The sequence below is a fragment of the Thyridium curvatum genome (genome assembly GCF_004353045.1).
Source record: "Thyridium curvatum strain D216 chromosome Unknown NODE_16_length_530760_cov_82.129700, whole genome shotgun sequence".
Lineage (NCBI taxonomy): Eukaryota > Fungi > Ascomycota > Sordariomycetes > Thyridiales > Thyridiaceae > Thyridium > Thyridium curvatum.
In genome coordinates, this window is record NW_022156771.1 from 361,301 (window position 1) to 386,985 (window position 25,685).

Below are 25,685 nucleotides of genomic sequence, written 5' to 3' on the forward strand. Positions count from 1 at the left end.
AACCACAAGTACATTACACCGACCAGAGCCGGCCTTGTCTTCCTGTTGGACACCGGGCTTTTCCACCTCGGGACCGAAAGGGAACGGAGGGCTCGCCCTTCGCGAACTTCCGATCGAAGTTTACTGTCAGCATTCATTCGTAAGCAAATCCAGAATGGCGGACGTCTCGGTCGTCCGAGAGTCAAGGACGGGGGTAGGTAGGATGGCCCGGGAAGCTTATGTCAGTGATGAGAGGGATCGTCCAGGGGACCTATGCCGAAAAGGAATGGGAGGATCTCTCCGCCCTGCCACCCTCCAGTTCTAGACCACACGCCCTCTCTCTCTTTCTGTGTCCGCATCTACTCCTTTCACACCCTCCCTCTCTTTCACTGACTTACTAGTCGGCGCTGATAGGCTGGGAGGAGCCATCCATTTTAGCTTTCGGGCCAGTCTCATTGGTGAAGTCATGATGATCTCCCACCCGGGCCCCCAACCCATCCATGCCAGACTAGCAGGAAAGTACAGAGAGAGCGAGGAGGGGAGGGGAGGGGAGGGGGAGGGCAGAGCAATGGGCTGATCCCTCTTGGGATTGGTGACGAAACCTACATAGCTCCGAGTATCTGAGAAGCAAGCAGAGAAGTCACACGCGCACACACACACACGAGCTCCTTCTCCTTTATATAGCTGAGAGTCTCTCTCCTCCCTCGACCCCTCATTGTTCGTTAGAACAGCACTGTCTCTCTCCTCCTTTTGTCTTACTCGATCAACATCATCAACGAATACCCTTGAAAACACTACCAAACAACGAAAACGACCCCCCTACAAATATCATCATCCTAAAAATACACACACATATAACACCCAACATCATGGACTCGCAGACCACCGCCAAGCAGCAGCGCTCCGATTCCATGGCCTCGACCGGCTCCGCGGGCTCCGCCGCCTCTCCTCGCCGTGTAAGTGGCTGCCACGCACTCCTCATCCTGACCAACATTCACACACGATCCGGGAGACAAAGAAAAGAGAACCGACTTCCCCCATCACGCAAAAACACACATTGCTAACTGCCCCTTTGCTGTGATGATCTCCAGGCCTCCCACGGCTCAGGCGGCCTCTTCGCCTCCCTCCACGAGCAGAAGCGCTCCAGCGACCCCGCCCAGCAGGCCCGCCGCCAGAGCCTCAACGAGCAGCGCCCTACGCCCGGCTTCCTGGGCAAGATGTGGCAAAAGTATGTGCAAGAGTGATGTGCTTCTTTCTTTCTTCCCCTCTAAAATATCTCTCTGTCTACTCTTCTATCTACTCTTCCCATTCTTCTTCTTTCTATGTCACATCTTACCGGGATATTTTTCTATCTTTCTATCAAAAGACGTCCAGTCCGGTACACCACACCACCATACAACAACCAGATGTGCTGACTGAATGTCCTCTGCAGCTGGGTTCACGGTCCCCAGCAGGGCGGCAGCACCTCCTCCTAGTTTGGGAACTGGCAGCAGCGCTGGTGGTTCGGGGGTTCCAAGAACAACAACACAGAGGGCGCTAGAAAGGAGGGCGGTGGAAGCAAGTGCGATAGTGCCACGAACATTTAACCCTTGAAGATTGTAACGGCTGTGGTTTTTCTTTGTTTTGTTGAGAGAGAGATCTGGGAAGCATCCCCTGTTCGTTTGTACGATTAAGGCCCTCGCCATGGGACGACGGGAGAATATGATTTTTTGTGCTCAGACAGTAAGAATTGAAACGACAGTAACGCATCCTGTTACCAACCTTGATAGTAAGTGTGACCGACGTGCCTCTGGATAGATGAGGAGCCCAAGCTGTGGTTGTATTATTGTGTAAGAGGCTCAAAGCCTTGCCCGAACTCTCGGCACGAGTACTGTGCTGCGCAAAGGTAACGGCCGGGCGAAAGAGTTGAGAACCGAGGAGTCCTAGCAAATATTAGTAAATCCTCGGATGTTGGAGGAGCATCTATAAAGTCACACCAAGAGCCGTATACAACCGTATACAAATGGGACCGGGTAGGCATCGCTTGGGATGGGCGTGGGGCGAGTGTGAGATGGAGCCCATGGGAAACAGTGTGATGCGTGGCTGCGGCCCTTGGAAGGTTACAAATCTCATGGTGGATACGGCAGGCATAGCCGGAGACCTGAGAGGCAGAGCGCGGCAATGAGAGGAGCGGATCTTGGTAACTGGGCACAAGGGCAAGATGATGATGAAATCGAGATACGACGACGTGAGATTAGAAAGGGTCTTCCAGAACCGTATGCACGCTGCGATGAGCTTGCGTGTTCTGGAGTAAACGCTAAACTGCAAAGGACCTGGAGACCATTCGCTCACCAACCACCCGGATAATTTTATTCTGCCACTCCTTGAAAGAGAGAAAAAAGAAAAGGAAAAGACTGTTTCTCCCGGAACTCCGAGTCTACTTGCCATCTCCCCAGTTAGAAAGACCCGAGACGTTAAAAGGAAAGAGCAAATCGTCAAATTAAGTTATTGTTCGCGCGTTGTCCGGAATGAGTCAAGTGTCCTCTGGGCGGCTGTTCCCTAGATCCTGTGCTTCTCGCTCTCTATTTCAACCACAGTCGACGATTAGTATCACCGATTCAACACGTAAGGGGGGTAGCGTCTCTCATACCAAGTCTCGAGTAAAGCATGTACAGCGCCATGCGGTTGCACTCCTCCGTGCCCGTGATCGTCACGAGACGCTCATTGCTATTATCTTGCGGCTCGTTGATCTTAATGACACTTCCAGACACCTGGCGTATCTCGTTGATCTTCTGTCCTCCCTTGCCGATGATCGCGCCGACCATATCGTTCGGGATGAATATCTGCTGCGTCAGGGGAGCACCAGCAACACCGCCGTGCATGGGCTGGCCCTGCGGTCCACCGTGGGCCTGGGGACCACCGACATGAGGTCCCTGGTGCGGCGCCATGTGGCCGCCGTACGCACCACCGCCTGCCTGTGCGCCGTAGTGCATGGGCATGGCGGGGCTCGGCTGGTGGGCAGCGTGGGGATGGCCGTACTGCTGTCCGTACGGCTGGGGCGCCATGTGGTGCGACCTGGGGTCCTGCTGCCGCCGGCCATAGTTCTCGCGGTTGCCGTAGTTGCCCCCGGCAGGTTGAGGGAGGTAGGGTACGACCTGCATGCCGCCTGGAACCACGCCGACAGGTCCACCGCTCCTAGTGGCGTAGGCCGAAGCAGCAGGGCCTCCAAACCGCTCGTTGAGCTGCTCGAGAAGCGTGCTACCGACGTAGTAGGTCGCAATGTGCACGGCATCAGCCACACCCATGACCACGAGGGAGCGCTCCGAGGACAAGGGCAGGCAGGAGTCAGATGCATTTAGACGAGCGCCAGACGCCTCCTGGATCTCCTTGATTCGGGCACCTCCCTTGCCGATGATGGAGCCTATCAGGATGTGGGGGATGAGAAGGCGAAGAGGGTATGTCTTGGACTGGGCATTGGAAGTCTCGCTGAGGGGCTCGTTGTTCAGAGTCCGAATGATGAGACCAAAAGCCTATATTGTGTCAGCTAATTGCCCATCGTGCTAGAAATACCTAGGGGGGCTTCGTTCAGAATTTACCTTGGCCACAGCATCGACAACTCCGCTGACGGTAAGAATACGCTCAACTGCACCCTTCTGATAGTCGCTGACAGTGCACTTGGCGTTGGACATTTGCCGAATCTTGGACACATTCTCACCGCCCTTGCCAATGATCGTGGCAGCTTCAGGGCTGGAGATGACGGCGCGGATATGGATCCATGCAGTCTCGTCGTGGGCGTTTGCTGAAGAAGCTGCGGTCACAGATGCGGCACCGGCCGCAGTGCTCGCAATCGGCTTCGTCTCTGCTGCATCAGGGACAACAGTGTCTCCCTGCTCGTCCTTGACCTCAGTCTTCTCTCCATTCGTCTTTCCCGTCTCGTTAGACTCCGAGGAGGCCACAGGTGGGGGGATCGGCGGAAGACCGTTGCTGGCAGCAATGTCTTCCTTCACTTCGCCGTCGTTGCGTATGACGTTGTCAAGGGCAGGGCGCTTGGCTTCGGGCTGGTCGCCAGTGCGCGAAGGGGAAGACGCCTCCTCGAGGGGCCGCTTGGTCGACTGGGCCGGGGGTGGTGAGGTCGACATTGTGAAATCTGATAACAAATCACTCGGATTGGGATGGCAATCGGAATGGGTGGTTCTCAAGTCGAGATATTTTGGTATTATCGTTTGTTTTATCTACACCTTTTTGGGGTTTTCGAAAGGAAAACGTGTAGGTGCAGTGGCGATTCGGGCAAGGGAGTGCTGGAATCAGGAAACGGTCGCGCGGGAGAAGGGATGTCGAGACAAAAGGTCGATGAAGTGACGGCGATGAGACGGCGTGGATGGAGTCGGGTTGGGTTGTGAGGATTCGGCTTCTGGTGCAGGTGCAGTGATTCAAGAGACCAGGTGCTCCTCTTGGACGGAGGAAAGAGATTGAAGGCTGATGGGAAAGGTGCTTCAGATGCTCGAGGACGTGAGGAGCTTGCGGTAGATGTGGACCAGGTGGAAGAGCGAGAAAGATTGAGGCAGCAGGCAGAGAAGCTCAGTGAACTGGCACCCAAGAACAACGACTTTGTGGTGGACTGGTAGCTGTGTAGTGTCCGGGAAGTTGATGATGCTTTGGGATCAGAGAAGTGATTCTCAAACCTCTAAATGCTCCGGTAGACTGCAGCACTATCTGCAGCTCTCGTCGCAGCGACTTCGTCGGGGCTATCTTCCCTTGGAGGCCTGGACTGGAGAACTTTCCAAGACGGAGGACGTGAAGCTGAGAAGAAATGCTGCGCGACCCTAAAGGATGAGAAGGCCTGAAAACCTGGTTGTTCAGCCCGGAAATGAAAAGATGAGGATGGGCGGAGTCCGGAGGCGGTTTTGTTGGTCGAGGTTGGAGGATGGGAAGAGTCTGGAGGGAAGGAAAGAGATAAGGTTCAAGGCACCCGACAGGGAAGAAGAAAAGTCAACGTCTCGTGACGGGAAAGATCGTCGGTCGGGGTGGGACGATTGTGTTGGGGGGATGATGAGGATGAGACTGGGCTTGCTGGGCAAGGGAAGACGACAAAGACAAGGGGAATGTGCAGTGTCTCGAAAACGTGAGGTGGTTTTCTTGAGCGAAGGAGGGACTCAGGGTGGAGTGAGGAGAGGGAGATGGGAAAATGGTGATGAAACTTGCGCGAGATCTGCCGTTTAGTCACACAAATGTGTCCGCCCTGGGAATTTTAGGTGCCGCCTCAGCAGGTTGGTGGACCAATGATGCCCACTACCACCCACTGTCATGCCCTATGAGAAGGCCCGAGGAGGATCAATCAAATTGGTTTGCTCACTGAGAGAAGACAGGGCATGACAGGTATCCACTGCCTGAAGCTTGGACCAACCACGGCAGTTTCTTTGCTTTTGCAGAGTGGGGTTCCATCGGGAACTGGACAAGCAACAGCGGAAAAAAGCAAGCAGCACCCGGGAGAGGGACGAAGGGGAATATTGGAACAGGCTTTGACACAGTACCTATTAATCATTTGAAGCCTGCATCACTTTGTTTGGTGGCATATTTGACGACGTGTCTTCCCCATCGGATGAACGAAACACAGACCCAGGTAGACACGCACGTAGGTACGTACCAGCCTGATACTCAGACAGGGCTTCTTCTCCGTAGGTACAAGTAGGTCAAGTTGTCTCACCGTCGATCGGAAATTTGGCCGAGTACTTGTGCGCACCTGTAATTACTGTAATTATGGGTGGGTTTGCGAGGTGCCCAGCCCTGCCAGTCCTGCCTCACCTGCCCGTCTCTGCTTGGACTCCCTGTCACGGCTCCCGGTCTAGCGCCATTCTCAAGCCAACACGCGGCCAGCGCACGCGTCTTGCAACACCAAAACCACACACTCGCAGTCGCATAGCTGCCGCTCGCCGTATGATCAGTCATCTTTGACTGTGAAATTCGGTGGAGATCGTCGCACAACACCCCCCTGGATCCTCATACGGAGTACTTCGTAGGGAGGAAGACTCTTTGCTCTGCCTCTGTCGCCCCATTCTTGCTTGCCTCACTTTCGCGGCCCTCTCCCGTGGCCTTGTCACCCCTGAACATTCTGAACATTGGCTCTGTCTGATCCACCTGGCCTGAGCGGTGCTTGAGCCTCCTTCCAGAAGGACCAGGCCATGCGACAAGTTTGATCCTCGCTAGAACGAACCCATCCTGTGCTCATCATGGAGACATCGGTGCGACCCGCCCCGCGTCTTGAGGATCCCGCTCACGAGGCAAGTCTGGATGCTTCCATCCGGGAGCTTGAGAATGCCGTAAAGGAGCAAGAACAAGCTTTGAATGAGGTACGATACGTATACCTGAGTCTTTATGGCTTTATTTTTTGTATGGACTCGGGACTGATCAAACCCCCTAGCTACGACTCCGAGAAGCAAACCCCAGGCCGGGGGATGCGAAAGCTTCGCTAGAAATATTGAAGCGGGCCTATGATGATGTCGCAAAATCCGAACCCTTCTTCCCGCACAGGGAGTCTGTGTTGCCAGCTCTGCTTGCCATGCGCAAGACGCATCAGATCATCGCCGAGTCTCGGTCCTATCTCGAGAGTCAAAGGACCACGCTGGAGATGGCGACCAAACGGCTCGATGTAGAACAGGCTAACCTCGCTGATCAGAAAGCATTGCAACGGGAACTCGAGAAAAGGCTCGAGTCCCTGCGCAATGGAGCAGAGGCCAAGAAAGACATGACCCCTGAGCAGATTGCCCAGGACAAGTTGAGTGAGCTGAAACAGAAGAAGAGGGACTTCGACAAGGATACGTCCAAGCTCCTAAAGTCTCTGAACCAGTTCATCGACGACCATGTGGCCGCAATGCTGGCCGCAGAAGAGCTGGGCGGCCCGGTAGTCGGTGACATGATGGAGATCGATACCGATGACCTGGCTGCGGGCTTCAGCGCCCAGGGCAAGCTGAAGAAGACGAAGGGAGACCCAGACCAGGACAAACGGCAACGTCGCATCGACGACATTTGGGGTAGCAACGAGCCAGACCAGCGAGCGTCTAGCAAGGGCCCAAGAAATGAGGCGGCTGCAGCTGGTAAAGAGCTGCGAGGGCTGTTGGAGGAACTGCTGAACAGCCTCATGGCATCAGAAGGCGACGCCTCCGCGGCATATGTCAGGATACCGCGAGACTCGGCCGCATCCCGATTCCTAGTTCGCTCCCATGTTGCTCAGTTCCATCCGAAGGATGCGACTAGGTTACGTTTGATTGATTTTGGACGAGACTTGGACGACTAGAGCCTACAGCTATATTCCAAGTTTCCAATACATGGCATTCATGCTTGATTTGAGGGCAGGTCATGCGGAGGCGCTCTCGTCTCTCGAGCGAAGTGCAAATGGTCGTGACAGACTCTCTGATGATGTTGTATCTCGCACATAGACGCCTTGATACCAGAGCAGCTTATCTTACTAAGCACCGTTCACCATGCCTGTATCTTGTCAGCTATGGAGAGAAGATGCAGCATGTGAATGAAAGGAGAGAGTTGCGCATCCCTTGATTGGCCAATTGACTGCCCGCGGGACACCACTTTACGCGCTGTGCGCGTCCCCGTCGCGTCTCCTCCACACCGCCCCTCTTATTGCACTTCATCCCACCTTGCAGCCTCCCGTACATCAACCTCTCTCGACCTCACACTCGACCAACTCCCAAACTTCTCCCGCAAACTACACCCTAGGTACAACCCAGCTCGTTCTTCCCCAACACAAGGACATGACCACCACCTCCGCCTCCCCCCAGCAAGCAGAGCCCACCACCGCCGCAGCCGTAGCATCGCCGCCGACCTCCCCGCCTGCCAAGCGCGTCAAGACCGACAACGCCGCTTCCTCCGCCCTACCCATCATGTCTTCCGCTGCTGCTACCAACGGCACCTCCGCCGCCGCGGCCGTGACGACCCTCGACCAGGCCCCGCCCCTGCTGATCAAGAAGCTCTCGGACAAGGGCCGCCTGCCCACGCGCGGCAGCGCCTTCGCCGCCGGCTACGACATCTACGCCGCGCGCGAGACCGTCATCCCCGCGCGGGGCAAGGCCCTCGTCGACACCGACATCTCCATGGCCGTCCCCGCCGGCACCTGTACGTTAACGCCGTCGTTGTTCCTTTTCCATCCCTCTCTCCTGCCCTGTCCTCTTCCTCTGCCCTGCCGCGTTGGTCCCTTGCCCCCCTCCCCAACCCCACCCTACGAGCAACATTCAACCAAAGACTGGGCAGTTGACTGATGACCTGGGTTGCGAATAGACGGCCGCATCGCGCCCCGCTCCGGCCTGGCGTCCAAGCACTTCATCGACACGGGCGCCGGCGTCATCGACGCCGACTACCGCGGCCAGGTCAAGGTGCTGCTCTTCAACCACGCCGACGCCGACTTCACCATCCAGGAGGGCGACCGCGTCGCGCAGCTCGTGCTCGAGCGCATCTACACGCCCGAGGTCATGGAGGTCCAGGAGCTCGAGGAGAGCGTCCGCGGCGCCGGCGGCTTCGGCAGCACTGGCCACAACTAGGAAAGATGGTTGTGGCAATATGGAACTGATCCCCCCCCCCGTCTCTGGGGAACAGGGAAGGGGGGAAAAAGACGGGAATAGGGACGTTGATGTCTTGTCATGAACATGGGAAATAATTGGTTTGGGGTGGAATCGGCGTTTCACACATACATGGCTTCTGTTGCCCCAAAGGCTGGGCACCCGAGAACCTTGAAAGGGGCGATCAACACCAGGCTGTATATGTCATATGTCTGGATGACGCTTCGTATAGAGAAGGCAAGCTAGCTTGTCTCGCCATGAGAGTAAAGTACGATTAGACGGTGAATCTAAAAACAAAGCCATGCAAATCTACTGTTGAAGTGTATCTCGTCCTGTCTTTTTGCCCCTTCGCCTCTCCCAATGCATAATGCTAATACAACCAAGATGATTCACCCCTATTCCCCGTCACTCTCTTTCTAAACCCAAAACAATGCTCGTCACTGCTCAATCTACGAAGCCATGCCAAGCCCGCCGTATCCCAGACCTCTGCCAGCGTTTCAAAACACCAACAATAAATATGCGCAAAAAAGAAAAGGGGGTGTCATGGCCGGCAAAAAGCTCACAGACTCACCCGGAGGGGAGTCTGCTACGAAAATCCCTAACTGGGATTTTGCTGCCGCACAGGATCGCACTGTCGTCGAGTAGTGGTCTGTGTTGTCGTCGGGATTTTTTTCGAATTGTTGTCGTCACTGGGAATCGAACTCGGGTCCTCCTCGGCCTGCCTTTGCAACCTTTTAATCCTGCCCCTATTCCAATCTGACCATGTTGCCAAATTGTCCACTCGTCTTTTCCTCCCCGACAAACTGACGGCCCTAACCACACTTATAAGGGCTCGCTCTAGGCTCCTGGGAGGTCCCTCCTAGCATCAAACCAAATGGCGGCCCCCGGCCCCCCTTTTGCTCTCTCTTTACATCCTCCTCGCCCGAAACTCGACCTTGGGACTCCTCAACGACTCCAGGTTGCGCACGAGCCTCAGCTCCGCCGCCCGCGACTGCAGCAGGTGCATCCTCTTGGCCTCGTCCTCAGGGCTACCGCCGCCACTCTCCGCCGCCGCCGCCGCCCTGACAGCCTTCATCTCCCTGCCCATCGCCTCGGCCGTCTTCTCCAGCACCTCGTGCATGCTGGCCAGCACCTTCTCCGCCGCCTTGGCCAGCGGCAGGTCCAGCGCGTCCACCCCGTCGCCGCTGAGCCAGCTGTGCCTCCGCCGCAGCGCCTCACCCTCCCCGTCCCCCTCCCCGTCCGTCGAGGCGGCCGCCGCCCAGACGGCCTCGCGCATGCGCGCGACCATGAGCGCGGCGAACATGTCGCCCGTGCCGGAGAAGTAGCAGTCGATGGCGGGGAAGACGATCTTGAAGGCGCGCGACTTGCCCGCCGAGGTCATGCTCGAGCCGACGACCGACAGCGACTGGGGCGGGTGGTCGTCGTGGGCGAGGTTGACCGAGGTGATGACGACGTGCGGCACGCGGTACGTCTCGTGGATGGCGTCGATGGCGCGGTGGAGCGTGGCCATGCTGTCTATCCTCACGCCCGAGAGGAGTCTTTTTTGTTTTGCGTGTCAGTCAAGAATTTAGAGAGACAGGGAGAGGACGGGGGGTGTGAAGGGAAAACCCACTCTGCCTCGAACTGGTTCGGCAGGATCAGGTCCGCGTGCACGAGCAGCTTCTTGTACGCGGGCACCACGTCCGGCCCGACGTACAGGTTCCCGTTGTCGCCCATGACCGGGTCGAGCACCCAGAAGAAGCTGCCGGGCCGGTCGCGCGCCCGGGCCCGCAGCTCCTCGGCGATGCGGCCCACGGCCTCGAGCGCCGGGGCGCCGGGGACGTAGCCCGAGAGCATCATGTCAAAGTCGTCGAGGTACGACATCTTGAGGCCCTCCCAGAGGTCCGAGATCTCCTGCGCCGAGACGCGCGTGCCCTTCCACTGCTTGTAGCCCGTGTGGTTGCCTGTGGTGTGGTTTCTTTCCGTCAGCTCTCGAGTGTGCGAACCCGACACGAAGGGGGGGGGGAGACCTTACTGAACTGTACCGTGTTGAGCGCTGCCACGTCGCAGCCCAGCGACTGCATCGCGAACACGGCGATCTTGTTTCCTACATTGCTGCAACGGAGAAAACGTCGTCAGTCACGTTCAGAGCCTAGCCATGTATGTGCCAAGGCTTCGCCCCGTCCACACATCCATCAAGGGTCTCACTCACCCAGAGACAACCTGCGGTCTATATTAGCTCATTATGAACCCGCACGACTGAAGCAAGACTCAAGGCTTCTTACATGGCTTGCGACCGCCAGGACGCGGGTTTCCGGCACCGCGGGCTCGGCGCTCATCTGTGTGGACAGGGGCCGGGTCTCGACCGATGTGGGATGGGAAAAGGTAAGTCTTGGGGTTGTCACGGCCCCCGATGCCCCGCGATTAAATGACCTACGCCGGGCTGGTAGAAGCAAAGACTTGTCAAGTTAAGAGATTTACTGAACAGTGAGAGCAGAGATCTATACAAATCCGGTTGTGGCGCTCCATGCAACACTTGTGGAGTTATAAGAGGTCAGATCGTGCAGGATTTTTGAGTCACTTGCAGCTTCTGAGCCTTGCGATAGTCGGGGACACTGTGACTAACAATGGACGCAGTGTTTCCTCGGGGCACTTATCGGCGGTTTCCGTCTGAAAAAAACCACAATTCCAGAGGGTTCCCGCCGACTCGGACCCGCAGATTGCCTGTCTATGGCGCCCCGCACTCCAGATAGCAACTGTATGTGGACTCGACACGAGAGACAAGGACACTTCCTGACATTCCGAGAGAAGAGCAATGAGCAGTCACAGTTGATAGAGTCATGCATTTGAAATTTGTCGAAAAAAACAGATGGAATTCATTACCATGCAGGCGCGTAAGCTCCGTAATATGAGAAGTTCTCCTCTATTTGAGATGTCCCCTCCCTTCACAAAATCCATGCATGCCCCCAAAGCAGTTTTTTGCTTCCTTATCCATGGAAGCCAAAGCCATTCACGCCGTGTAAAAAGTTCTCATTAATTTGCCGTTGCATCTTCTGACCTCGTTTACTCGTCATCGCCGATCTAGAGTTGACATCAGTTAGTACCGCACGCAGCTTATTTGGGAGACGGAAAAAACAGCGTAGGACGCGACCAAGCACATACCTTGGGGGCGAGGTAGAACCGCAGGTAGCTGTTGCCAGACAGGGTGTACTCGACCAGCAGGGGAACCTCGTTGGACAGGCAGATCTTGACCTGGTTGGACAGGCCGGCGGCCTTGCAGAAGTTGACGAGGTACTTGAGGGAGAAAGTCAGAGACACGGGCTCAGTAAGCTCAATGTCAATGTTCTCGGCAGGCTTCTCGACGTTGGTGTGCGATCGCAGGGTGACAGAGCCATTACCGATGTCACCGTTGCAGGAGAACTTGATGCCGTCCTTGCTCGCCTCGATCGTAACTGTGAAAGAAGAAAAAAAAATGAGTGGTTAGCTATGCACTTGTAGCGCCGGATTTGCTGGAACCAAAAGCCTTACCAGACTCAGACATGGCCAGCAGGTCGGTGCAGATGCGCCTGAACTCGGAGCTGGGCATGGCAATGGTAGCAGCGTACTCGGTCTCGGGGATACCCAGGTGCTCCTGGTCAATGTCCATCAACTTGAGGTCATACTCGGAGATACGGTCGTTCTCGGAGCTCTCGAAGACGAGGTTGAGGCTGTCGGGCGCGTCCTCGGCCTTGAGGGTCAGGATGTCCTCGTTCTGGGCCGCGCGCAGGACCTTGGTCAGGGAGGTCAGGTTGACGCCGAGGGCGATGTTGCGGTCGCATCGGTAGGGGGAGAAGCCCTCAGCCTTCAGCATCATGGAGACAAGCGCGACGTGGCTGTTGTCCATGGCCTGCAGGGCAATGCCCGAGTCATTGCAGTCAAAGTTGCAGTCCTGGACCAGGTCCTTGATCGCATCGACAACCTGGCGAGGTGAAATGTCAGTACAGCACGCCGCGACGAACCAGACATTTTCCATCTCAGTGTCATGGATTATATCTTCTCACCTTCTTGAGGATGGCGGCTTGCTCCAATCGTGCTTCCAACATGGTTGCTGTGTGTGAGGAGTATTTCTGGGATGAGTGTCGAGTGAGGGAAGAGAGAGGAGTAAGGTCGGGGTCAAATCAGGGATTGCAACAGTGAATGATATCTCACGTTACAGAGGCGTGTTTCGATCTCGTCCAAGACCAATCTGTCAAAATAGAAGCAAGGTTGTTTTGGTACGAGCAGGAGAAAGTTTGGTGTGCATGTGCCAGCTGATGTGATGATGGGTTGGTTTGATTTGGTGGGTAGGCCTAAGGTAAAGAACGACACGTCCCCTCCCTCGTCGCGCCCCGCGCGAGCTTGACGCGTCGAGTTTAATTGATGCGCACACACTCTTTGAAAATCGCGGGGCACTCACTCATCGGGCCCACCAGCCAGCGTAGCGGTGCTGGTGCCTGGCACTTATTGAAAGCACTAACTTGCCGCCAGCCAGCAATATGTCCACGCCTGCGCAGAGCCTCCCTGTTGCAAGGGGGATAGGTCAACGGATTGATGACTCGCTTTTCTTTTGGCCTGCCATGCGGACTGCTCTCATATCACTGTGTTCGAAAGTATGTTTGATGTGTAGCTGTTCAATCTTATTCGTCCCCGTTTGCTATGTGTTTGCTACCTTGTGTGCTATCGTTATACACAAATAGAAATTATGCCACGCACAGTGCTGTATGTGCTGATGTAGTAGAAGAGAAAAGGGGTAGAAGTAGGTAAAGAAAGGAAATGGAGATACGTCAGTGATCTGCGTTGTATGTACGCAAGTGCAGTTGCGCCGAAGTCCCAGAATACCCTGCCCATGTCTATGTACCCAGAACAAAAAACAGATGCCTATTGTACAGCGTTGTTCTCCAAGGCGGGGAAAACGAGACTCCGTGATAGTTCGATAGAGAAGTCAAATGTTGCGCCAATGTTTGTTGACATAAAAGAAAAATCGTGTAGACGTCATAACGATGGTCAGTCAGTGTTCATAACGAGACCCGTCCCGAGGCGGGTGCGTTGTTGACCCGGGTAGGCGGCTTAGGTCGAAGGTTGATGACCATTTCAAGCTCGCGCAGCATGCCCTTGTTGGCCTCGGAACGCTCCCTGACTTCAGCACGTTTCTCGCGGTCTTCTCTCATCCTGACGAGGCGCTCCTCTCGGCTGAGCATGGTTTTTGGCCGACTGGGCATGGCGATAGCCTCAAAGACTTCCTCCACCTCCGGCGTCGGGCTGCTCATCGCGCTGCTCGAAGGGGAGCCGCCATTCAAGGCCTTAAGCGCATCGCTGACTCCGCCCTCGTCCACAGTCGTGATGCCACTGAGGGAAGTCGACGGCGAAAGTACGCTGCTTATAGAAGAGAGCCGCTTCTCGTTGCGGTCGATGCCAGAGGCTAGTGCCGCCTTGCCTTCCTCCCAAGCTTGCGTCAGGATCTTGAGGTCTTGCCCGATGGAATCATACTGCGCCATCAGGTTCGGCCCTAGCTCGGAGACATCATCCGCTTCGTTCAAAGTCTTGCTCGATTCTTCCCTGAGAAGAACCAACTTTGCTTGCAGACCGCGGATCCCCGTCGAGAGGGAATCTAGCTTTCGGAGTGACGATCGCCACCTCTCGCGGCCTGGAGAGAGGGGCATTTTAGGAGTTGGAACACTCGGGAAGGTCTCCTCTTCGCTGAGAATCGTCCTTATGCGTTCGTAATTCTCCCCAGTGACGGTACTCAAGCTCCGCAGCGCCTCAACGGCCGTCGTCCATCGCAGGAAGTCCGAGTTGTCGCCGTGCGCTTCCAATGCAAGTATGGCACACAAGAACATCTTACGCAGCGTGTGGAACCGGGCGGCGACAACTTTCAGGGTGCGCAGCGACTCCGGGTCTTCAAACTCGCTGTCTGAGAACCCCTGCATGGCATCCGACATGTCGAAATCGCTGATGTCGTAGATGTCATAATACTTCTCCAGGTCTAGTTGTTCCGAGAAGCTCTTAACCACGGTAGAAGTGTGTGTGTACTTCTGAACCAGATCGGAGAAGCTCTTCTTGACGACCTTTCGCAGACGGTTGCAGCGGCGGGACTGGCTGCGATCGTCGATCCGGCTGACGGGCGGAAGAGGCGTGCTGAGTCTGTAACCTCGCGAAACCAGCTCGACCTCCTGGATCAACCCCACAGCGGCGCTGGTTGCACTGTCGAAGTCTTGTGACCTGGTAACAAAGTTGGTCACTTCATTCAGAGCCTGGCTCCTGATGTAACGCAGCCACTGTTGCCGAATGTAGGCGTGCCCAAGAACGGAGACTGCCACCAGCAGCCCAAGCACAACAAAGACTCGTTTCTTGGTGAGGTACGAATACCCTCCCATATACACCCAGCTGATCACCCACGCGAGCGCCACCGCAGCTGCCGCAGCGACCATCAGGCCGGCCGTAGTCGGGGCCAGCGCATCGTGTTCCCCAGCTTTTGCGGATCCATCTTGTGTTGACGGCCGGTGTTGCACTCCGAGAGCCGAATGTCCGGTCAATAGCTGGGAGGCGATGATGGTGTATCGGAACTGTTCTATGAACTTGGAGTTGTCGGCACGGTCGATGCGCGAGACCACCGCCCTGGAGTAACTGTTGTGAAGCGAGGAGGATAACGATGTACTTCGGGGCACGTCGAGCTTCAGCGGGTTGGGTATTTGGTTCCGGAACCGCTTCTTCACCAGCGGACGCCCTACCGGAGCGAAGGACGGGCTCGGAGGGCTGGGCGGCGGGGTGTGTACGTCTCGCTGGGGTTCGGCCTGTGCCCAGTCCTTCTGGTCAACCTCTCCCTCATCTGTCACGAGACCGCGCGTCAGTATTGGGGATACCATATTCTCAGATGTGAGAAGCTTTTTCTATATCAGCGCCGAGCAGAGACTCACCCCGAAGGTAATCAGCCAGGGGAGACTGATCAAAGACAACGGTCTCCATTAATATGTTGTTGAGGGGGGAGGTGGTGCTACCGGAGGCCGTGGCAGCGACGCATCATCCACCACACCAATGCGCGACACAGTGACACAAGACTATCGTTGTTGTTATTGCGCGTGGAAGCGGGACGATCTGGAGACCTGCGTATAAAGTGTCGCAGATCGGGTGGTGAAAGGGGTCGGCGCGCAGCTCGGGAGGCTCAAGAGGTCGAGGTCCGCGCAGGTCCGTATCGTCCGGGGAAAGTCGAGTCCCCTATCGCCAGGTTGGGCCACTTGTACAGCTTCTGCTTTCGGCCTTGCAGGGGTGTCGTGGATCTAGAAGGGTTCGCGAGAGCTTGCGGGCGTGGGTGTGTTTTGTGCATGTGCCTCCGTGCTGGGGTGCTTTGGGTCCCATGCGCCGGCGCCGCCCCCATGTACGCAGGCAGCTCCGGCGCTAGATGGTGGCGCATAGCCTGAACTACTGGAATGAAATGAGACGTCATCTTGGAAAAATCAAAGGCCCGACACGCCGAACCGTGGCGGGTGCCCTCGTAAACAGTGCTGACCCGAGCTGGAGTTGGCGCTAATTGAGTGGGACACCATGCCAATCTGGGCCGCCACTGGAGACCAATGCTCTGAAGCCAAGCTGTGCATTCAACGTCGTCTACCTAGGACGAATAGCTTCACCATACGACCAGCTTGCTCCTCCACGCGCGAGCACACGACACACGCACACACCATGCCTTCAGAAAAGGAGCTCCAGATCTCTCCCATCGTGCAGGAGTCGGTGATGCACAACACCAAGGTCAGCCCGCGACCCCCGACCCTGACCAACATCGCCAAATGCATAATTCACAATACTAACATTAGCCCATGGCGATAGACCCTGTCCAACCTGCAGACCCTCACAGCCTCTCTTTTCGGCGTCGCCGCCGGCATCCTCGGCCTCGAGTCCTACAGCGGCTTTCTATTCTACATCATCTTCTCCCTTCTCACCGCCGCCCTCTTCTACACGCTGCGCGTCGCGCCCACATCATTACCGGCCGGCAAGGCGCCGCTTGATACGAGCAGATACTTCCGCGGTCCCTTTGAGTTCTGGACAGGCGGTCTGTTCAATGGACTGGCGGGCTTCATCCTAACTTGGACGCTGTTCTATGGTCTGGTGCGGGCATGAGCTTGGAGGGGGACGGTTGAGACAGGAGCTGCAGATCATGTTTTGATGGATCACTGGGCACGACTGGAGTTCAAGGAGTCAAAAATACAGAATCAAGTTCGATGATTTGGGTGCTCACGCCGCTGACCAGAATTGGCGTCGCAAAGCAGAATCTTGGGGCCCACTGCGTGATGACACTGGGTAATCGTGGAGATTATGAGTACACATCAATATACTCATCCCAAATAACAAAAAGCAAAAGAAGATGATAAGATGAAAGTAATTGTGCTCGTCACTAATCCACTATCTCAACAACTCTACCCACGAAGCCGCTCAATGCAGATCCATCCTTGTTGGCGCCCTCGAGTATCACGATTCGAGACCCCAACTCAATCCATTCCCGAGTATTAAGCAGTTCGAATTTGACTTCGAAAGTGTTTGGGGTATGTTCTAGTTTCGAAGGGGCCTCGCCCGGTATCTGATCAGAAAGCGTAAACATATCGTCCGCACTCTCCATGTCACCCGAGCTGGATGGGTGTGCTGCAATAGGGCCGATCACACGGGCTACCCTGGCTGTTACCCGAACGCTGGCGACATAGATGGTGACCGAGACCCCATAAGCCAGGTCTCCAACATCCTGATCAGTAAAGACTGCCGTTAGGCCACTAGCAGCCTGGAGCTGCAGCCCGGTAGCAATCATATGCTTGCTAGGAATAGCCAGCACCATCCCTTTCCGGATCTTCAACACAGGTCGGGCTGGCCTCTCAAAGATGCTGTCCGAAAGATCCTCCTGCGGATGCTCAAATACCAGTCCAATAGTACCCACCTGGCCTGGTGCGAGCGTCTCAACCGGCAATCGTAGGTTGCGGATGGTGACGATGCGGGCACTGTGCCATTCGCCTTTGATGGTTGATGCTGATATCGCGTTTCGTAGGGCGACGCGACTGAGCTCAGAAGACGATGGGTGCGATAGGGAAAGGCCGAAGCTGCCTGGGGATGGTCGGTCTTCCGGAGTAAAGGTGGGTTCATCGTCTTCTTCGGAAGGGAATGGGCCGACGACTACCTGGTCACCCACAGCCAGGCTGCCAAAACGCAGATAACCCGCCACAACGGTGCCAGCATCATCTTGTTGCTCAGCACTTGCACCAGTGGCTGCGTAGGTTGCGGGAAGGCTAAACTTCTCCTCAATGTGATACAGGCTGGCTGGTTGCTCGGGATTGAGCGCCACACCTGTCAGGTCGTGAGCTGTTGGTGGCGGAGGGAGCGGCAGATTCTTGAGTAATGCATGCACCAGACCAACCCCATCACCCCTGACTGCACTGGTCAGGACCACAGGGACTGTCGTGAGAAAGTCTTTGGCTGTTGCCATCCCTCGTAAGGCTTCGCGAACCACCCTGTCATCACTGGCTGCGATCTCGACGGGCATGTCGGCGGAGCTTCTTTGCGTTGACGGCAGGAGCTTTGGCGTCCTCCCGGCTGCTTTGATACTAGTCCAGATCTTTTCAAGTGTCGAACGCAAAACAGCTTTGTTCGCCAGGTCGAGCTTGGTGATGACGATGGCAAGAGGCAGCTCCAGTTTGAGACACAAGTCCAAGTGAGCTTTCGCCAAGTCGAGTTCGCCGGTGTCAGGGCCGAGGCCCTCGGGACCTGGTGTGGCGGCACGAGAGTCCGCATCGTCGGCAGCTATACACAGCAACGTCCATTGAGGCGCCCAGCCGACAATGCCACGCAGAATGGTCCGACGATATCGTGGGTGACCCGCCACATCGGAGACGAAAGCCAAACGGCCATCCCCAGTAAAGTCATGGATCCCAACCCAGGACTCGATCTGCTGGTTTGCATAGTTGACGATGTCACTGCCTCGGTAACCAATGAGCTCTTGCGTGACAGAACTCGTGACTCCTGAAGCAACTTCATGGCGGTGCTTGAGAAGACTAAGCCGGCTCATGCCCTGGCCATTATCCAACGTGCCAGTAGACAAGGTTCCCAGCAGCGTGGTTTTCCCAGATGTCGTGGGACCGGTCAAGGTCACCCGGAGCTGGTTCTCACTACCCGCACTGGATGTTTGCGGCGTGGCTTGGTGTTGATAAGTCTCGTCAACAACGGCCTCGCTTTGTTCTCTGCTGGCCTGCCTGGACTCGAGGACCGGGCGCACCAGGGCCTCGGCAACCCAGAGATCATCCTGATGAAGATTTGGAGATAGTGCATGTAATGGAGAAGCAGACAGCGAGGGCTTGTCCCCCCATTCACACTTGCCAACAATAACCTTGCGCAAGACCTCAACGTCGCAGCCCAAGCTAGCGGCCATAGCTCGCAGCCTGGCTATACTTTCACCAAGCTCGTCTTGAGTAAGACCGACCAGTGTTCCATCATCGGCAACACCGATCTCGTAAAGCGCACCCCTCGACTCCTCGAGTCCAGGCCAGACCTTTGCCAACTTGGGTGGTTGAGCAAGATCGAAGTTGGTGCCGACGAGCTTTGGAACGACTAGATCGCTCGAAGAAGTAGATGCATGGTAGGGGCATGTCTGCCGCAGTCTCCAGAGGAGCTGTGTTGTCAGTTGGATGAGGCGATCCAGCTGGGAGTGGGTGGACGCCGGTCCGCCACGTCCATATCTCAAGCTTGTCGGCTCAGCGCCGGTCTCGCTGGGGGTTGCGGATCGCGAGCCCAGCGGAGCTGTGCTTGTGTAAGTGTATGTCCTCCTGGAGCGGAGGAGGAGATGTAATTTGTATTCTGTTGGTCCTTCCTGGGGTTCCGGGGGCAGCCGGGTGACCCCGTACTCAGAGAGTAGGCTGTGGGTCGGGTTTGCCGGGGTGTGAGAGCGCTCTGTCGGCCCGTGTTCTGTGCTAGCTTCTACTGGCAGCCACGGGGAGGACACTCTTTGTGGGTTGGGGTCAAAGGTGAAAACGGACATGGCGATCTGGTGGTGGTGTGTGTATCTCTGTGGCGCGAGTGTTTGCTCGTGTTTGCTCGGTGATCGGCCCCAAGGAATTCCAAAGCAGCTATCCAAAGCAGCTCCCTCCTAAGCGCTGGCTGGCTCGTTGTGCACTTCTATAAACAATAAACCAGGATAGACAAAGCTATTGCATATAATATCGACATTGGGTTGGTGTATTGTTGGTGTATTTGAGTGATCATCTTGTATGAGAGAGCTCTGTGCCCAGAATGGTGAAATGACAAGGGATGCTCAAGCACTCAAGGAGGATTGCTCAGGCGGCCGGGGTTCAATTGAGGTGATGCATAGTGCAGATGTCAGTCGGGATAAGATGCAGTGTTTACCAGTCCAGGAGGAATGAAGTCAGATGCAAGCAAATCTGATTTGAGGCTGGCAGCGGCAGCTTGAGATGAAATGCACGTGTAGGCTGAAGCTACGAACGCAGTAGTCCAGCAAATGTCCTGAACGCTGGTTGGCAGCCAAGTCAGACCGAACAAAGAAGAGGAGTCACACCCTCCACCAAAATCCACGTATTTTTGGCTTCAGCTGATGCTCAGATAGCCTGGTACGTCTCATTGCCACCAAAACAGCGCATTCTGAAAAGTCGCATTCTATCTACTCCCACTTTTGGAAGGGAGGGAAGAGTGCCTTTCCCTTTCTTTATCGAGAAGTCATATGTAGATGATTTTTCGTTCAGAAAATGGCCACCGAATGCACTTGTTCCTAATCATCAACACTTTTTCGTCCCGAGAGTCGTCAGGATGGCTCCTGCCGAGATAATTGACGAGAAAGAACCCGCGCCGCCACGACGGACAGACACATCCTGGACAGGAGTCACTCTGACAGGCTCCAGTACATTCGGCAACGATGAGCAGCCCCGCCCGGAGCGGACGAATACCGCCTGGACAGGCACCACCTTAGCCAGCCACGATGAGCCGTGGGTGCAGCGCCCATCCAAATGGGCAAAATACGGGTGTGGAATACGAATCCCAAAGGTGAGATTCTGGCCCAGTCCCCAATGCCACCTCAGCATTCGTTTCCCAGCGTTCACAATGTGGTTTACCCATTCGTGTTTCGCCGTCATGTTGCAAGGTTCCACCCACCTCCACCCTCCAAACCAGAATTGGGCAGACCTGCCTCAGCGTCTGGGACGGACCCTCCAAGTGGCGACACTGGCCACAGGACGCTAAGTCTCAGCGTTATGCTGGACCATGCCAGTCCGCAGATCATGGTTTGAAGGCCAGAGGCCGCCCCAGACCGCTATCTTTCCTCCCGCCCCTATCTCGAAACCTCCCTCAGACAACTCAAGTCCATCGTTGTCGACACATTGAAGCCGTTGTCTTTCCCGCTCCAACCCATACGCTGTCGCATTGCTGTTTGATCACGAAACCCACAACATTATTTTGCCTAAATTCCCTCCATTATACTCTTTCTTGGATTGTTGCTGAACCTATATACCAGTGGTCCACCATGGGAAAGTTCGGGTTTGGCAGCAAGTCTGGCGACGCCGACGAAGACTCGAATCGATCAGGACTTTTCGGACGGAAGAAGTCATCGCAGGCTGGCCAGAACACTCAGAGCGACAATCCATATGCTCAGAACTCTGCCGGCGACTCTTATTCCGGCCCGATGACGCCCTACCAGGAAGTACGGGCCCGGCAGGCTGCTGGTCAGCGTCCCGGAGTCGGTCTGCCTTCCGGTCCTCGTGCTGGTGCTGGCGGCCCTCCACCTCCATATAGTTCCCAGCAGGCGCAGCAGTCAACTGGATACGCCTCGGAAAAATATGGAAGACCTGGTGGCTACGGATCTAATCCGTACGCCGACAATGCTGCTGCTTTCCAAGCGAACCGACAAATCTCTACTAGCAATCCCTATGCAGCGTCATCTTCTCTGTCGAATGGCGCTCAACGCAGCGGAGGCTATGGAGGATTCGAATATACCAACAAGGATGATCTTTTCGGGGATGCCCAAGCGAGGGCCGCCAAACAGGTCGAAACTGCTACCACAAATGGGTACGGTACAGGTTCCGCGGCCGGAACTACGGGGCGTTACGGTGATCCCGGCACATATGGAGGTTACGGAGAACAGCGGGAGCTGACTGAGGAGGAGAGAGAGAAGGAAGAACTACGTGCCATGAAGAACGAGATCCGGCAGGTCAGGAATGAGTCTCATGCAACCAGCAACAGGATTCTGGATCGGATGGATCAAATCATTGATCAAGCTGGCTCGACCCTCACTACACTGGCTGGCCAGAATGAACGTCTTGCCAACACGGAGAAGAATCTCGACATGGCATCGATCCACAATCGAAAGGCAGAAGAAAAGACTCGAGAGTTGAAGCATCAAAATCGAAGCATGTTCGCCGTTTCTGTGGCAAACCCGTTCAAGTCAAAGCGGCGGGCTGAAGAGCGCGACCAGAAGCTACTGGACCAGCACCGGTCCGACAGAAACCAGCGTGAAGCCACCCGCCGAGAAGCCTTTGCTGTCGAGAAGCAAATGGAAGACACATTCCGAGATCTGAAAGAGATGGATCGGCGAAGTCAAGCAACTAGTGATTCACTTACTGTCCGAAGAGCGGCCAATAACGCTAAGTTCCTTATGCCCGAAAGCGACGACGAGGATGGACCAACCGGACCCCGAAACGGTCCTGGTCCAACCTCTGATACTGGTGCAAAGGCGCAATTCGCCGAGGAGGATGAACAGATTGAAAATGATATTGACGCCAATTACGAAAAGATGGAAGTTGGAATGACGAAGATCAAGGCTCTCGCCATTGCTCATAAAGAGCAGGTTGAGCACTCGATTGAGACTATCGACAGAATCACAGCAAAGGTGAGTCTTGACCATCTATAGCAACACCGAAGAAAACGACTGACCACAAGCCCCATACAGAGCGACGCTGTCGATGACGGGATCCGCATGAACAGGATAAGGCTCAAGCCCTACGAGTAATTGTTCATCCTGGTGGATGTAGAGTATGGCATGAAGTTCTACTGGGTAATTCTATTGTAGCGAGAGATCTCAGTCTGTTATGCTGTGATTCGGAGAGTAGATCTTTCCGGCTGACACATCTGGGAGCGAGGAGAGTATGAGGACCCCATGGAACGCAGTATCTCGGTTGAATGAAGAAATAGAGCCCCTAGTCCATCAATCAATTCTATCGAAGGCTATAAACTACGTTTCTATACCCTCTACTTACATGGTCTTGGTCAATGAATAGATTAACCTCAATAAATTTGTCCCTGGTTTTGGCAACTCAGTCACAAGGTCACGTGACACAAATCGCCACGATAGAACAGAAAAATCATCAACTTTGACAGCCATCGACACCTTGCAGCATTTCATTTCAGACCTCACAATGTCTCTCGAGCCAGCGGCTAGGAAGAGAAAGACAAAGAGAAAACCTCCTGGTTCCATCGTGACATTTGGTAACCGTACCATTTCTCTTGCAGGCTATCTTAATGAGCCGGAACCTCGCCAGCGAAAAACGCCGACAGGCGCTTCAGACGCTGAGCCGTCTCACGAGAGCAAGCCGGAAATCCCCGCCCAGATTTCCCCTCAGATTTCCCGGACACACCGTCAGGATCGGATTAGAGCGTCACGAACCGGAGAGCCGAGTTTTTTGAAGCAGCGGCAGGCTCTGCCCATTTGGTCTAGTCGTGAGGATGTCAAGCAGATCTTGCGCCACAAGAATGTTCTGATTCTTGTTGGTGAAACTGGCTCAGGAAAGTCCACTCAAATTCCGCAGTTCCTGCTAGAGGAATCCTGGTGCCGTGGCATGATTGCCATCACACAGCCTCGACGCGTTGCAGCCACTACACTGGCGCATCGTGTTTCCAAGGAAGTCGGAACCCCCATCGGAGGTGGCAGTCAAAAGGGACTTGTAGGCTATTCGGTGCGGTTCGACCATCATGTTCCCCGAGGTAGCAGAATCAAGTTCATGACCGAGGGAATGCTACTCCAGGAGCTCATGCATGATCCCCAGCTACGGCAGTACAGTGCCGTTATCGTCGACGAGGTCCACGAGAGGAGCGTGGACGTGGATCTGCTTCTGGGTTTCCTGAAACAGATTCAAGCATCAAAGAACCAAGAGCGGCCAGACAACCCACTCAAGATTGTCATCATGAGTGCGACTGCAAACGTGGAACAGATTCAAGATTTCTTTGCTGGCAAGGAGAAAGAGGATGGATCAAAGTCGAACTCTACCCATTCCCCTGGCTCAGTCGTGGAGTATCTTCAGATCCCGGGACGACAATATCCGGTCGATATTATTCATCTCCCCAAACCCGTCCCAGATATCCAAGACGCACTTTGCAAGATGGCCTTCAAAATCCATGCACAAGATCCATTTCCTGGCGACATACTCGCATTCCTCACAGGACAAGAGGAGATCGAAGCCGCACAGAAAATCCTGGAGGAGGAAGCCAGTAAGCTTCCTTCAGATGTCCCAAAGATGAGGGTTTTCCCCCTTTTTGGGCAGTTGTCGCTTGAAGCCCAGCAACAGGCGTTCCAACCTGTCAAGGAAAAATTCACCAGGAAGGTAGTCCTGGCTACGAATATCGCCGAAACATCGGTCACCGTCCCTGGTGTCAGATACGTGATCGATTGTGGCAAGGCCAAGGTCAAACAGTTTAGAGCCAGGTTAGGCATGGAGTCCTTGCTGGCCAAACCCATCTCGAAATCGTCAGCTATACAAAGGTCAGGTAGAGCTGGACGAGAAGGCCCTGGAAAGTGCTACAGGCTCTATACGAAGGAAACATTTGAAGACCTCAAGGATATTGAACCACCCGAGATCCTTCGCACCGACATCCTTGGAGCGCTCTTGGTCATGAAATCGAGAGGCATCGATAACATCTTGGGCTTTCCCTTGATGGACATGCCAGATATCGAATCTCTCGAGAAAGCGCTCATCCACCTGTATTACCTAGGCGCGCTGTCGGAAAATGGCTCAATCACCCCCGCGGGGAAGAAGATGGCACGGTTTCCGGTGACTGCACCCTATGCACGAGTGCTCCTCGCTGCGGCCGAGCCACAATACGACTGCCTTTTGGAGGCCATTGATGTCATATCATGCATCACCGCCGGAGAAGATATCTTCCACCAACTTGATTCGGAGGAGATGAGGGAGGAAGTGGAGGTTCATCGACAGGAATTGTATCGACGAGAAGGTGATCTCCTCACGTATCTGACGACCATGCGGCGGTACACAGCAGAGAATACCAACCGAATGGAGTGGTGCAAATTGCGGAAAATCAACATTAGAAATATGAGGCAAGCCATGAACATCCGCAAGCAACTTCGCGGCTTGTGCCTCAAGGAGAAAATGCTTGCGGAAGCACCTGCGCCAGATCCTCAACCCTTTGAGCCGGTTGCTCCAGAGAGGGCCGAGGTATTGATCAAATGTTTCATGGAAGGATTTGCCTTGAAGACGGCAATGCTGGCCCCGGACGGGAGTTATGTCACCAGTCACGGAAAACATGTCGTTGCGATCCATCCATCCAGCGTGTTGCATGGGCAGGGAAAGAGAGAGGCAATCATGTTCCTAGAACACGTCTTCACCCAAAAGAACTATGCCAAGAAGGTTACGGCCATCCAAGCCGGGTGGATTGCGGACACACTTGAGAGGGCTCGAGGCATGACAGCACGATAGACCTCGCTCGGCCAGATTTCGCTTTGAACGTTGCTAGAGTATAAAGTCTCTAGATACCCAATACGACATGATTTGTCTTTCCGTCTCAAGCTGTATCATACAATGGTGTGTGTTTATGCTGTACAAAAACGTCATACAAATCCATCGAGTCCGGCTCAGCTCAGGCCTCTTCTCCTTCCCCTTGCTCCCTCTTACGGATCGCTTTCATCAGTTCATAGAGTTGACCGATCTGTTGATCTAAAGGCCATTTAATACCCTGAATGTTCAGATCGTCCAGGACATGCTTACCACTCATCTTCTCAATCTTGGTGGGATCCAACTTCTCACCGACCCATTTGTCCCCCTCGATCTTTTGCGCATATAGTTGCCACTCGGTTAAGAAGCCGATCTGGTGAAGGAATAGATTAATAGGGCATCGGCACGCCTGGGTGACGACTGTAGCCAGTTCATCACAGAGACACAGGCGACATACCAGATGTGCAGGGTTGTC

The 25,685-nt window shown here is 55.0% G+C and overlaps 10 protein-coding genes across 10 annotated transcripts; 6 read left to right on the plus strand and 4 right to left on the minus strand.

The window, feature by feature from the left end:
- Positions 1 to 848: 848 nt before the first annotated feature.
- Positions 849 to 1,454, plus strand: E0L32_003653 (uncharacterized protein; the record flags this gene model as incomplete). Its single annotated transcript, XM_031137977.1, has 3 exons — positions 849 to 935; positions 1,071 to 1,207; positions 1,412 to 1,454. 3 exons carry the CDS (start codon positions 849 to 851, stop codon positions 1,452 to 1,454), a joined length of 267 nt encoding a protein of 88 aa, XP_030998423.1.
- A 1,122-nt stretch (positions 1,455 to 2,576) lies between these two features.
- E0L32_003654 (uncharacterized protein) lies at positions 2,577 to 4,097 on the minus strand (the record flags this gene model as incomplete). The annotated part of the gene is made up of 2 exons (XM_031137978.1): positions 2,577 to 3,488; positions 3,555 to 4,097. 2 exons carry the CDS (start codon positions 4,095 to 4,097, stop codon positions 2,577 to 2,579), a joined length of 1,455 nt encoding a protein of 484 aa, XP_030998424.1.
- A 2,088-nt stretch (positions 4,098 to 6,185) lies between these two features.
- E0L32_003655 (uncharacterized protein) lies at positions 6,186 to 7,249 on the plus strand (the record flags this gene model as incomplete). The annotated part of the gene is made up of 2 exons (XM_031137979.1): positions 6,186 to 6,305; positions 6,377 to 7,249. The coding sequence occupies 2 exons, from the start codon at positions 6,186 to 6,188 to the stop codon at positions 7,247 to 7,249; spliced, it is 993 nt and encodes a 330-aa protein (XP_030998425.1).
- A 472-nt stretch (positions 7,250 to 7,721) lies between these two features.
- Positions 7,722 to 8,504, plus strand: E0L32_003656 (uncharacterized protein; the record flags this gene model as incomplete). Its single annotated transcript, XM_031137980.1, has 2 exons — positions 7,722 to 8,082; positions 8,245 to 8,504. The coding sequence occupies 2 exons, from the start codon at positions 7,722 to 7,724 to the stop codon at positions 8,502 to 8,504; spliced, it is 621 nt and encodes a 206-aa protein (XP_030998426.1).
- Positions 8,505 to 9,429: 925 nt separating this feature from the next.
- E0L32_003657 (uncharacterized protein) lies at positions 9,430 to 12,583 on the minus strand (the record flags this gene model as incomplete). Its single annotated transcript, XM_031137981.1, has 9 exons — positions 9,430 to 10,060; positions 10,111 to 10,465; positions 10,714 to 10,731; positions 10,787 to 10,892; positions 10,939 to 10,960; positions 11,569 to 11,582; positions 11,664 to 11,953; positions 12,030 to 12,459; positions 12,542 to 12,583. 9 exons carry the CDS (start codon positions 12,581 to 12,583, stop codon positions 9,430 to 9,432), a joined length of 1,908 nt encoding a protein of 635 aa, XP_030998427.1.
- A 951-nt stretch (positions 12,584 to 13,534) lies between these two features.
- On the minus strand, positions 13,535 to 15,382 carry E0L32_003658 (uncharacterized protein; the record flags this gene model as incomplete). Its single annotated transcript, XM_031137982.1, has 1 exon — positions 13,535 to 15,382. The coding sequence occupies one exon, from the start codon at positions 15,380 to 15,382 to the stop codon at positions 13,535 to 13,537; it is 1,848 nt and encodes a 615-aa protein (XP_030998428.1).
- An 814-nt stretch (positions 15,383 to 16,196) lies between these two features.
- E0L32_003659 (uncharacterized protein) lies at positions 16,197 to 16,631 on the plus strand (the record flags this gene model as incomplete). The annotated part of the gene is made up of 2 exons (XM_031137983.1): positions 16,197 to 16,262; positions 16,341 to 16,631. The coding sequence occupies 2 exons, from the start codon at positions 16,197 to 16,199 to the stop codon at positions 16,629 to 16,631; spliced, it is 357 nt and encodes a 118-aa protein (XP_030998429.1).
- A 274-nt stretch (positions 16,632 to 16,905) lies between these two features.
- On the minus strand, positions 16,906 to 19,524 carry E0L32_003660 (uncharacterized protein; the record flags this gene model as incomplete). Its single annotated transcript, XM_031137985.1, has 1 exon — positions 16,906 to 19,524. One exon carries the CDS (start codon positions 19,522 to 19,524, stop codon positions 16,906 to 16,908), a length of 2,619 nt encoding a protein of 872 aa, XP_030998430.1.
- Positions 19,525 to 21,015: 1,491 nt separating this feature from the next.
- E0L32_003661 (uncharacterized protein) lies at positions 21,016 to 22,497 on the plus strand (the record flags this gene model as incomplete). Its single annotated transcript, XM_031137986.1, has 2 exons — positions 21,016 to 22,377; positions 22,438 to 22,497. The coding sequence occupies 2 exons, from the start codon at positions 21,016 to 21,018 to the stop codon at positions 22,495 to 22,497; spliced, it is 1,422 nt and encodes a 473-aa protein (XP_030998431.1).
- Positions 22,498 to 22,903: 406 nt separating this feature from the next.
- E0L32_003662 (uncharacterized protein) lies at positions 22,904 to 25,195 on the plus strand (the record flags this gene model as incomplete). The annotated part of the gene is made up of 1 exon (XM_031137987.1): positions 22,904 to 25,195. The coding sequence occupies one exon, from the start codon at positions 22,904 to 22,906 to the stop codon at positions 25,193 to 25,195; it is 2,292 nt and encodes a 763-aa protein (XP_030998432.1).
- Positions 25,196 to 25,685: the final 490 nt, after the last annotated feature.